The sequence below is a fragment of the Vespula vulgaris genome, chromosome 11 (assembly GCF_905475345.1).
Source record: "Vespula vulgaris chromosome 11, iyVesVulg1.1, whole genome shotgun sequence".
NCBI lineage: Eukaryota > Metazoa > Arthropoda > Insecta > Hymenoptera > Vespidae > Vespula > Vespula vulgaris.
Genome location: NC_066596.1, coordinates 1392469 through 1405936, shown reverse-complemented (window position 1 = coordinate 1405936; position 13468 = coordinate 1392469). Strand labels below are relative to the sequence as shown.

The following is a 13468-nucleotide window of genomic DNA, read 5'->3' as shown; positions in this document are numbered from 1 at the left end:
CGCCATTTTCAATAAGACTTCGGAATAGTATTCTTGTGCTCTTATAATTAATAGAGGACAAAAAGGAAAGAAGAAAAGAAGATCCCGAATTATTTCAGGTTTTTATCATCAATATATCCGACGAATTAAAATAGCATTTGTAAGATCGATTCGTATATTTCTGAACAAGGACAAACACTTATTAAGATATCTCGTTCCATAATAAACTACATCGTGGGTAGTAAACAGTTCGATCATTATTATAATTAACTACTCTTCGATATATTACCCCTACCATTCATCATCTATTTCAATCATATATATATATATATATATATAATAAGTGCAAGTTGTATAAATAAATTACATATTTCTTTTTATTAAAAAAAAAATATTTATCCAAATGAATATGTTATATCATCATAGTCGAATGATTTCAAATATAGCTTCATTAAATATTCTTTTCGAAATCAAACGGAGAATTGTAAATATTGTCGACAACAATAAAAATGACAAATTAATAGAAATTACTAAGCTAAGATATATGTATGTTAGTTTATACGATTGACAATGTCAATGATATTCCAGTAACGAAATTTATATAGATTAAATTTGAGGTTAGTTCGATCGTAAATATTCATAATGGATTCTTCGATTACGTTCGTTTATCTTCGTAATGACCACATTTTCCAGAAACTCGTGCGTATCGTATCGATAGAACGCGGCACGCGTATTCTATCAAGAAAAGATCTGGTCTAATTGTTACTACTTTCTACTTTCTAGTCAAGTTTCAGATTATATAAGATAGTAAATTATCTCTTGCATTAAAAAACATTTACATATATATATATATATATTATTTCTTATTTCATAAAAGACCTTCGATCGAATTGACGTAGTTATCCTTCGACAAAGTTATTTATTATCGATATACTACATACTATGAAGATTATTATCTTGTGTTTATTAATCCATACACACACACGCGCGCACATACGCATAAAATACAACGCACAAATACAAAAAAAAAAAAAAGAAGAAGAAGTAGGTATAATAAACGAAAAGGATTTTAAGGTTGAAAGAATAATAATGAGAATCACTGGTGCTTTCGGATCACCTTGCCCGAGACACGAGAAAAAGAGAATGAGGAACCACGTACCCGCGTGAATGGATCGGGCTGCAACGAAGCAGTGGTTCTCAACTTAAAAAAAAAACGAACGACAAAATTGAGCGTAATTCTTATTCCAAGGAGGAAATTATTTTCGAAATAATTGTTTAAAAAATCGTTTAATAAATTATTTAAATGATTACGATACGTGCGTGCGTCACAATACTTTTTCATTCCTTTTCTTGATTGTTATTTCAAATGAAACTTATTTCTTTTAAATAATCTCTAGTAAATTGTGCTACAAGAAATTCAAGCAATCTACTAACACTAGTTTTTTTCTTTTTAACCTTTTTTTTTTAAATTCTTTTTTAAACTTGTTTCGCACGACAAATGATAAGCTTATACATACAAAAACTGGTATGCTACTTCCTAACCTTGGTTGAAGTTATTTTGACGACAATTGTAGGTTTGACGTGCTCATCAGACAGTGGACATCATAAAAAGGAAAAATATTTGACGTTAAAATTCGATAAATGTGTAATAATAAAAGAAAATGTAATTTAAATGAACCATTTAAAATATAATCTTCGGACGATCAAATAATGTCGGAGAAGTTTACGAATAAATATTAGATTCGATGATCGTTGATCGAAAATTCGTTGCTGTTTCATTTACCGTATATCAAAATTCGATGTCCCTTAATGTAACGACACAACATTTACAAAATTCAACGGGTGAAATCCATGTAAATATCATTCCCAGTGGAAACTAGCGATTTAAGCATGCATATATATATATATATAATACATATATATATATATAATACATACACACATATATAAAGGAATGTATCGCAATCATTCACATTCAAATTTATCCTATTAAAGAGATCCAATTTCATCAAATTAGCCCCACGAGATCAAATAGCAACATTCGAACAATGTCTGTCAATCGCGATTGCTTTATTAATTTTACTCATGACGTCGTTATCAAAACGAAAACGATCGATTTGATATATCCGTTTTTCTTTCTTTTCCATTCTTTAAGTTTCTTAGTTGGTAAAGATTATTATCGACAAGTGGTTTCGCTTGGAATGTTCGTAGTGTTTCGACAAAATGAAACTCTACAACTTAGCAAAGCTTTATAATCTATGTAAAACATTGAAAATAATGTCAGTGAATGCAATAAAACGGCACGGTTGCCAACGTGAGAAAATAAAATGCAAAATAAGCTTTTCTCACTTAGTAATTTCTATATTCCTTCCTAGCGATGGAGTCTTATCGCACGATTCAAATAGACTATTTCAACGAAATAAGTAGGAAGTAGGATTGTAGAGCGTGCCGCATCATCGATAACAATGGAATCCTCGTTAGTCGATTTATCGCACGAAGAAGCGATAACACCACCTCCACCCTCTACCCCCTCATCCCGACCTCAACCTCCACCACTACCACCACCTTCACTATCAAAGTCATCGTCACGACGAACGTTCGAGTTCGAGAAAATGAATCTGCTTAATAGTTCTTCTAAATATGACGCCGAATAGATGGATAGAATGTAGAATAAATATCGAGAAGAGGCTGCTGCCGTTACTATTATTATATTGGAATAAAAAATCTAGGTCAATGTAAGATGATAAAAAAAAAAAAAAAAAATCTCCGATAAAAAAGAAGAAAAAAGAAACCATACAATTTCTTTAGGCCAACCTAACAAAATCGTCACACATACCAAATTTGAATGTTTTGTTTTTTTTTTCTTTTTCTTTTTTCTAATTTAATATAATGCAAATGAATCAACGTGTATCATTCTTTTTTTTTTTTTTTTTTATATGTATCACGTATATTATTGTAAAATATATAAGTCAATAATTATGTGTCGATTTTTAAATTTCCTATAGAAATGTATATCGAAATATCGTGAGTGTATTTAGCGCACCCTGTGAATCGTGATATGGTACTAAGAGGATTAATAAGTAACAAGAGGAGACACGCGAGAATATATATATATATATATATATATATATATATATATATGTGCACAAACATACATACATATATTCGAATATCGATTCCCATTGGTTCTCTTATTTGATTTAACGAACCAGTACCTACTGCTAGATTTCGCAACTCTTTCGTCTCCAATTAATTCGTTAAAAAAGATCTTTCGAAACAAAAAGAATATATATATATACATATATATATAAATGTGATTTTACGATTTAGTTCTCGAGGTCGACAACAAGCTTTACCACCAGTTGTTCTCGAATGCGAATCGTACGTTGAATACGCACTCGTATCGAATGCATATATGTTAAGAAGGATGGGCATGCATGCATTGCGTTCTATACGTTTTATATACACATACATAAACTTAAGAGACAAAGCCTTAGATATTATATACACAAGTACACATACGATCAAAAGTTTTGCGAGTAAATGCTGTTCTTTCAAGAATATTCATTCTTAAACTTTATCATTGGATATAAATAACGATAATAGTAATAATAATTGTTATCATTAATAAATCATCATCATCATCATCATTATTATTATTATTATATATTATATAATAAATATATATTATATATATATACTTATTACCAACAGCATTATCGTTAATAACTTATTTATATATACAAAAGAAAAATGGTACAGTTTAAAGATGAATGAAAACTTCATACTTTTGGTTAATAACGCCACGCGCGTGCACATATCCAAATATGTAAGTACGAAACGTCGAGTTACATTTTTTAAGTCGTTTCTTAGTACTATCGCATTGACGAGCGAGTATCGTAGAATGAGTCACGCTTGTCTCGTTCCCCGTTATTTTATTAATCGAGTCGACCGTACTCGAGTAGCTCGATCGCAAGTACAAGCAAGTTTTCTTTTTCTTTTTTTTTGTAATTCGATCAATTACGGATACCATAATAAAAAGAAAAAAGAAATTGTACGCGAGTTAAATTCATTGTACAAGTTCGAGAAGAAACTAACCCTCGTCTCTAAACGTTGAAAATTACAGAAGCGACATCTGAAGTAAAGTTGATATATACTTTGATAAAAAAAGAAAGATGGCGGAGGTAAAAAAAACAAAAATACATAGACGCACACAACAAACATACACTTACGTAGGATTTATAGCAAACGTGAGAACGAGAAATTGACAAGATAGAGAAATTTGGATGATGCAAATTAAGATGTCTTATTAGATTATAATCTCGACTTGCAATTAATATAACGGAAAAGAAAGGAAAGGAAGAGAAAGGAAAGATAAATAGATAGATGGATGGATAGATGGATAGAAGAGACAGTTAATTAATGGTTGCTGCCGTTGGATTTACACGTTTAACGAGAGATCGACAGTTCTGTTTGAATCTAAAAATAATTTAATGATTACCCTTTCCTCTATCCCTATTTCTATCCCTGTCCTGTCCATTCGAGTTTCACGCTACTTTCGCGTACGGTCTTGAATCATTCCACGCGTATGTAGCTATCTATTTAAGTATCACTTTGTCGCAGAAGGATCGTTTATACTCTTGAGGAAAACTAGCTAAAACCGAAGATGCAACGAAATATCATGATTTTACCTCTTTAGATCCATTTTCATACGTTTTTATGTAATACTTTCAAATTGAGATATTCGAAATCTTTGGACGAAGAATAAAATTCTCTATGTATATATATATATGTATGTATATACGTATGTATTTATGTATATGTATGTATATATGTATATATGTATTTATGTATGTACACGTAAGATATCAACGATGACAACGTATCACATTCCTTCTTTAAAAAGCTACGTGAGAAAATCCACCAATAGGAAGAGTAGGAGAAGAAGGAGAGGAGAAGGAGGAGGAAAAGAAGGAGGAGGAGGAGGAGGAGGAGAAGAAGGAGGAGGAATACACAATGTAAAAGCAAGGCGCCGGAGCAAGAAATTTTACGCATGACTTGACGCCATCATTCGACAGCCTCCACCTCTTCGTCCTTTCTCCTTCGCAAATTCAACGAGACGATTTTCATTGATTCCAAAAGAAGAAAAAAGAAGATAAAATATATATCGAAATATTCGACGAGAAAAATAAAAAAAGAAAAAAAAAAAAAAAGGAAAATATCATTTAATATATTACGTACAAATGACGAATCTCTCGCATTTATCAATAATGAAAACCAAATGGAAAATGTTCACTTTCAAGCGATTCTGAAATAAAAATAGTTGATCGTTTTATCTTATTCTGTTTTGCCTCAAGTCCTTCCTTCTTCGTTTTTGTTGTTGTAATAACAATCATTGATTAACAGACGATAGAAAATTATTTGAAGATATCGAATATAAATATAACGTGAAATTAATCCGATTTGAAATATGTTAAGATACAACCGATCGTTTACATCGTAAGAAAAATTGTTATCACGATATATGTGTCTATGTGTATATAATAAATATACATTTTGTACGTATATGTATCGCGTGTATAAAACAAATATACATTATTGTATATATATACGTGTGTACGTGTATTACGTTTATTTTTCATTACTTTTTTTCTCTTTGTCATACAAATTTACTTACGAATAAGAGAAAACAAAGTTCATTGGCGAGGACGTTTCACTTAGAAAGAATCGCATTTCTGGAGCATCCTAAAATAACAAGCTCTGTTTAAAACGTTTCAGTTGGTAAGATCGAGCAACATCCAAAGAGATTATTTCACCGAGTAGTACCGAAGTCGATCTATTCTCAGTGAGACGAGGAATGTCGCGAGCCGCGTGATTGCCGTTCGTTGGGTTCCGCAAAACATCGGTAACACAACCGACATTGCGCCGAGTCGGAGGAGGACACTGCCCTGAAAAGTGACGACCTCTATTTCTACGTCTACGTCGTTGCTACCATCGTCGTTACCGTCGTAGTCGTCGTAGTCGTCGTAGTCGTCGTAGTCGTCGTAGTCGTCGTCTTCGTTGGACATTGACGACGACACGACGACACGACGACGACAATGATAGTAAACCGGACGTATCGTTACAATCTTGTTCCCTTCGACTTTTTCTTGTATACGTACGTAAATAAATATATATATATATATACACATGTGTGTGTTTGTGTATGATGACAAATTTCTTGCGTCATTGTTTGTAAGTACGAAGTAAACGAAACGTACAACGCAACAATGTATTACCTCGATCTACCGAGCATAAAAACTTCTTCGAAGGAATATTCTGATCGAAAGTTTTTGTTTGTATATATGTGCGAGAGAGAGAAAGATATAGAATATATTTTATAATTAAAAATAACGTGAGATAAAGCTAAATATAAGGAAAGTCCATATTCTTTCGAACGAATATTTACAATACGTGTTTATGAAAGTTGAGAAAAAAGATATATATATCAATCTTGATCTATGTCATATGTCGAATAATTCGTTCCTGTTCTATAGTAGCGTATTTTTTTATCTAGAAAAAGAAAAAACAAAATAACAATTCGATCGATAATAAATGAACGTGAGACATATCTCGAACTATACTACAGAAACGTACTGGCTAGAGTTTATATAGAAGAATCTCTCCCCCCCCTCCCCCCTCTCACTCTTTCTCTCTCTCTCTCTCTCTGTCTGTCTTTCTCATCTGGGCGTTGGAAATATTGATCGATCCAAGTTACATGGTCGAACGTCCTTAGAACAATTGGGCCAGAAAGAGAGAGAGAGAGGGGAGAGGGAGAGAGAGAGAAAAGTAATGAGATAGACAAACGAACAAATAGAAATTCTCATCAGTTTGAACTCTTAAGAAAAATATGAAAAATCAAGTTATTCTCATCGTTCTAATCATTCTCATCATTCTCTAATGATTTATAAACTCGCTATAAGTATTACCATGAAGATTAAGCAACGTTTCGTATAAGTAAGTTATCCGATATTAACGATCCTGTAAGTAACTTCGTCAAGTAAAACTAGCATTTTTCATTCGCATGCGCGTAACGATGAAAGAATATCATCATCGAGAGTAGTCGAGTACACGTAAGTACGTATGTACGACGTATATACATACGTACATGCATACGATATATATATATATATATATATATATATATATATATATACAACATGGATAGATATCTGTCGTGGTGCGTAGAAAGCTGCGCGATCAAACGAAATCATTTATATATAAAAAGAAGATATTGTATGAAATAAAAAGGCAATGAAATTCGATCGAAATGAGGATGAATTAAAAAGTATATATGTATTCGATATTATAATATAAAAAGATATTCGTTATCCAGTTTTTATACGAAATCGAAAGAAATAAACGAATCTTTGATTTATCGATTAAGAAATTAAGAAATTCGTTATCGTATTATTGTTACACGATCTAACGTCTTTTCATTCTTTAAAATAACATCCATGACACTTCCTCGTATGAATATTTGGTATTCCCGCCCGCGATTTGGCGAAAACATGGCGGAGCCAATCAGAAAGGAGACATCTCGCGCGACCAGTTAGCGATTAAAGTGTCGCGCTTAGCTCGACGTGCATAGCCCACGGTTTTCACCGAACGATGACGCGCGCTCAATGCTCATGTGCCCCGGAGTGCACAGAACCCGGTACGTAAGTATGTAAGACTATGACTATGACTATGACTACTACTACTACTACTACTACGACGACTACTACGACTATGACTACGACTACCAACTACGATTACTATACTACGACTACGACTTTGACTACGATCGACTACAACGATGACGACGACACGACGACACGCACATATACAGACACATGCGCGCACCATCATCCAAGGATCGTGTCGTAACTTGCCGTTTAACCTGAACGTTATCGTAAAGGTGCGTCTACACCGAAACAAACATGGCTGATGGCTGATTTTATCCCAACGGCCACCATTCTGATTGATCGAACGCCTTGGAAAATATTACTTCTCTTTTATTTGTCGATATTTCATTTCGTATCGTCGCACTTAATTACCTTCAAGTATCGCATGTCCCTTTTATTATTATTATTTTTTTTTATTATTATTATTATTATCATTATTATCATCGTCGTCGTCGTCGTTGTCGTCGTCGTCATTTAGATGTCCTATCTCAAGAATGAAATAAAATTTTATTTTCATATCGAAATAATGACGGCGTTGTTTATTTAATACGTTCAAATTTGAAAATATTCTATTACCGAAGATAAGAGACAAGGTTCGATAGATATTTTTAATGTATATTACGGTTAATTAAATATTAATAAAACGAAGAAACTTAGAAGATCCTGCGCAACTCTCTAGAGTCTAGACAGTCGCAGTCGATGAATACGAAAAAACATGGTGGCGAAGCTTCGTTATAATTATCTACAAGAAACGTTCCCTTTGAGAATTATATATTTTTTTTTCTTTTTCCGTGTAATCGATGATATATATATATATATATATATATATATATATATATATTAGAAGAATCCAAAAGATTAATCCAGAAGATATAATAGACTTTCTTTCACCAGATGTCTATTATAAATTAATTGTACGATATTTATCTTGTACATGAAGTATTTTTGAAATATTTTCTAATAAGAAGGATCACTCGTTGATAACGATAATAACGTACAATAGTTAGATGTACTTATCTTGATATGACACAAAGAAAATGAAATAAGATAACAGATGGAAATGAATTAGCAATACTTGAAGATATTTTCTCTCTTTTTTTTTTGTTTTTCATCAAATAAATGATTTCTTTGAATAATCGAATTACGATTTAATAAATTTAATAAATCGAAATATTAAAAAATATTTCGTTTAAAATTTGGAAAAAATGAATTTTGAGAATTTAAGAATAATCCAGTTATATTTAAATTTATATGTATTCTATTTCTTTATATAAAATTTTATTACAAATATAGTGATATTAAGTTATGCAATCTTAGGCATTTCAAGATATATAATTATTTATGTTAACTCAATATAAAGTTCACTCAATGATATTTAAAACTCTAACCGAGACCTACAATTTTATATCTCAGTTTATTAAACAGTTATATCTACAATATATATATATTTTTTATTTGATTATATAAAAAAAATTTTGTTTTAAATAATTTACAAAGCAGTGCATCATGCACAAGCTTATGCTATCTGCAGTTTTGAAATAAAATATAGACATCAATAAGGATTTCATTCCATGCTGATTATCTCAATGGCCTAAGATCGCTTAACTTTTCTTATTTTATCAGAGAATAATGTCATTTCACTTTAATTAAAATATTAATTATATCAATTGAAAACATATTCTGCTTTGTAATATAAGCAACATGATCTCTTATACATCATAATGTATATAAGTCAGAAGCTAGATATAAAAGTATATATATACGGTAACAGCCTACGATGATCAGAAATTATGTTAAGTCATAAGTATGCGTTATAAGATGGCCCATCAATGACTCAATGTCATCCTATAAATTCTTACATAGCTTATCTAATCTGTTTTAGATATTGCGCAAATAAATAGATTTACGTATCTTATTATTTTCAAAGAAAAATATATCTGCTTTGCTATAGCAAATAATATAACAAGTGTAATACTCGTCAGACTATAAGTTTAATTCAAATATTTTTCAATGAGGAAAGAAATAAATTAGAGATATTTACTTTGATATCTTTTAAACGTATATTTAATTTTCAAATAAAATGTACGTAAAGAATAAAATTTCTTTTATTTTATTTCCTTTCATCGAGGCATATCGTTAAGAAAAGATTGAAATAATTTGAAAGAGATATGAAATAATTTCGACAAGATTCTCTTTATATCTAATGTAATATTTCATGCAGTATTTAAATCAGACACTTACCACCACCAGAGTTCCAACAATTCTCAGTCATCCCTGTTTATCCATCTGTAAAGTCGACACTGCATTATTACACTGATATCCATCTTGTTCGATTAGTCACAACACAGTTGTCTTTGGTATAGAATTACACTTTGAATACACTTTTCACGAGCTTCTTAGAACAAACAAGTAAGTTCTTTGCTCTGTCGAATCTCATTACATAGTTACATCTTTGTATCTTCTCCATTATGCATCTTGATAATGTTATCGATCAATAATCAAGTTGATTTGAGAAATTACTTCCTTTTGGATTACTTAGAAGGTCAAGTAAACAAGTTCTGAAAGTACAAAGATCTTTGAAACCATAGATTTACATTAGATCTTAGAAGAAGCACTTTATAAACAATAAATTTAACGTGAACCTTCACGATCGATAAAAGGAGTATTTATATATATCCGTAGTATCGATCCGAAAAACATTAATACCGTTTCAAATGCGAAAGAACTAGAAACGCCGAGTAGGATCTTTCGTTTAAAAGGTTATGGGGTCTCGTAAGTGAAAGAACAAATCTTACAGATCTCATCCAATGACGTTCTTCGACGGAGCAAAGATTACGAACGCGTAAATGAAAAACGTATTACGTCGCCTTCGTCTCCGACGACGACGACGACGACGACGATGACGACGATGACAACGAAAACGAGGACGACGATAATGACAACGACGACAACGACAACGATAATGACAACGCGGCGGCGGCGGCGGCGGCGGTGGCGGTGGCGGCGGCGGCGGCAGCGGCAACAGCGGTGGTAGTGGTGATGATGATGGTGGTGGTGGTGGTGGTGGTGGCGACGACGACGACGACGACGACGACGACGACGATGAGAACGACGAAAACGACGACGACACCGTTGAAAAGTCGAAGAAGGAGGAGGAGGAGGGGGAGGAGGAGGAGGAGGAGTGGTCGATCGAAGACGTCTTCGAATCCACAACGCGACGTGTACCTGTTGTGTATGTAATATGAAACGTCGTTGCCTCCTCACTCGGTCACAAACGGACGTCCAAAATTCGTTGTTCGGAGTAACGAATGATAAAAAGAGAAGAGAGGTTATAAGGAAGAAGCGACTTATTGGCTTCTATTTTCTTCCTGTCTCTTTCTTCTTCTTCTTCTTCTTCTTCTTCTTCTTCTTCTTCTTCTTCCTCTTCTTCTTCTTCTTCTTCTTCTTCTTCCTCTTCTTTTTCTTCTTTATCCTATCGAAGATTTCCGATCGAGAGAAATCGTCCAGCGTTATTTTCACTGGACAATTTTGAGGTTACCCCAACGCGTAGAAAATCGCAATAGCGAGTTTTCTTTCGTTCCAGGTCGCGTTTTCACGTGCTAACTTTCGACGATTTCTTCGACGAAGTAAAGCCCGATTATTACGAGACCGATTATTTATCTATTGAGTCTGACATGGTGGCACGACTTCACGAATGTAGAAATAAATTCTCTCGTGATACGCGTAATTACGAACGAAATGTACAACAGCAATGGGGGGTCTCGATGTTCTTTCTCTCCTTCTCTTTTCCTTTTCTCTTTATCCCCCTTCTTCCTCTTTCTCTCTCTTTCTATATATATATATATGTATGTGTGATGTGTACGTGTGTGTATATATATATATATGTTCCGTCTCCTTCCTTTTCGCTCGATTCCTGCCTTTCTTCTCCGCTACCCCCTCTTGCTCCTTCGTTGACTGACTGTCCGTCTGTCTCCTTCCCTCTCTCTCTCTCTTTGCCTGTTTCTTTCTCTTTCTTTCTTTCTGCTTCTCACTCTCTCTCTCTCTCTCTCTCTCTCTCTCTTTTCGTCTTTCACAATTTTGTCGTATTTTCTTCTTCCTTTCTCTTTTTCTGTGCCTCCTCCGATCAATCTATTTTATTCAGGTAACATTAAGAAGGTTAATTCGTCTAACTCGAATCGGAAAAATATTTCGTGCTATTGATAAGCACGCGTCTTTTTTCGTTCAACGCACCTCACGACGCATAATGGAACACCACTTTTTTTCTTCCTTCTTATGGTCTATCTTTTTCTTCCCTCTCTCTCTCTCTCTCTCTCTCTCTCTCTCTCTCTCTCGCTTTCTACCCGTTCGTTTCTCTTTCACGGCATAGTGCACTCCGCTTATCGGAAGAAAGGAGAAAAACTCATCTGGAAGATGGCCGCCGACCGCCCGTCACCGATTTATCCCTTTCTCGCATGGCCACTCTATACGCGAGCGAAGAAACGACGGACAAATAGGCGAGCTAAGGAACGAACGAACGAACGAACGAACGTACGAACGAACGAACGAACGAACGAACGGACGGACGTACGAACGAACGAACGAACGTACGTACGTACGAACGAACGAACGAACGAACGAACGAACGAACGAATGAATCTACGCGTACGTACTTACTTACGTATGTACGTACGTACGTCGTACGTACCTACAAGAAAGGTACGAAAGAAAAGACGAGTTCGTATACGTAAACGACGCCGCAGCTCCCGTACGCGCTGCGTACCGGCTGATTACTATGGAGGCGACGATGGGCGAAGGTAAAAGGACGAGAGACGTCGAAAGGCGAGCGTGTATCTGTGTATCCTTTATACGTGAGTAGTGGCACACGGGAAGAAAGAGGGGGAAGAGAAAGAGGGATGGAGGGAGGAAGAGAGAGAGAGAGAAAGAGAGAGAGAGAGAGAGAGAGAAGGCAACACGCACGCACGAAAAAATCAGCAGCGCACTCTCGATCGAATCTATTACGTATAGTAAAAACGATCTATTGTATTTTACTATTATTATTATTATCACTATTATTATTATTGTTGTTGTTGTTGTTATTGTTGTTATTATTATTATTTATATGTTATCACTAATACTGTTAGCTTCTATTTAACAGAATGTCCAGTCGACAGCTATAAACCGACCAACGTTCTTTTTCCTTTCGACAAATTTCCAGTTCACACGATACGACAACGTTCTACCAACCGAAAAACGCGCCGGCTTAAAATCCTGACGAATTTTCTTTAACACGCACGCACTCGCTGTGCGAAAGACCAGTGACGTCGCTTTACTCGTTGCAGACTCTTTCTCTCTCTCTCTCTCTCTCTCTCTCTCTCTCTCTCTCTCTTTTTCTCTCTCTTCTTCTAGCATCACCCCTCTAGCGCTCTCTCTCTTGCTTCTCCCACTACCTCCCTCCACTCTCTTGCTTCCTATCTTTTTAACAGCTTCGGCTATTATCGGTGAGCTACGATATGTTTATTCGGCGCGTCGACTGACCAACCAGTCGCACGACTCGCGCAGGAATCATTTCCTCCATTTCCTTTTTCTAAGATATATGTTTTTTCTAAATTTTCGATATTACTGCCTTTGAGATATTTTAACCTCTGCGATATCTTCCTCGTCATTTTTATCCTTCGAATTTTTCAATTATTTCATGTTTATTTAGTTAAATTCGTATAATTTAAAAAAAATATCGTATAAATTTTGATTAAAGAATGACATCGTCAAAAATAATATTATATTATAATATTTTAGTTTTTCGGGCT

At 34.2% G+C, this 13468-nt stretch overlaps 1 protein-coding gene across 11 annotated transcripts in view; it reads right to left on the bottom strand.

Moving 5' to 3' along the window:
• The window catches only part of LOC127067605 (serine/threonine-protein kinase tousled-like 2), a 55719-nt gene that overhangs the window by 40103 nt on the left and 2148 nt on the right, over positions 1-13468 (bottom strand). For 2 of the 11 annotated variants that reach the window (XM_051002737.1, XM_051002738.1), the window contains exon 1: positions 9927-12326. The exons of 3 other annotated variants lie outside the window; for them this stretch is intronic. Coding sequence is in view for 6 of the 8 variants with exons in the window: in XM_051002725.1 (XP_050858682.1) it covers positions 9927-9957 (31 nt within the window). In the remaining 2 variants the exon portion in view is untranslated. Of the gene's footprint in view, positions 1-9926; positions 12328-13468 lie in introns of those variants that run through there. 6 more of the 11 variants (XM_051002725.1, XM_051002727.1, XM_051002728.1 and 3 more) reach the window with 6 other exon arrangements.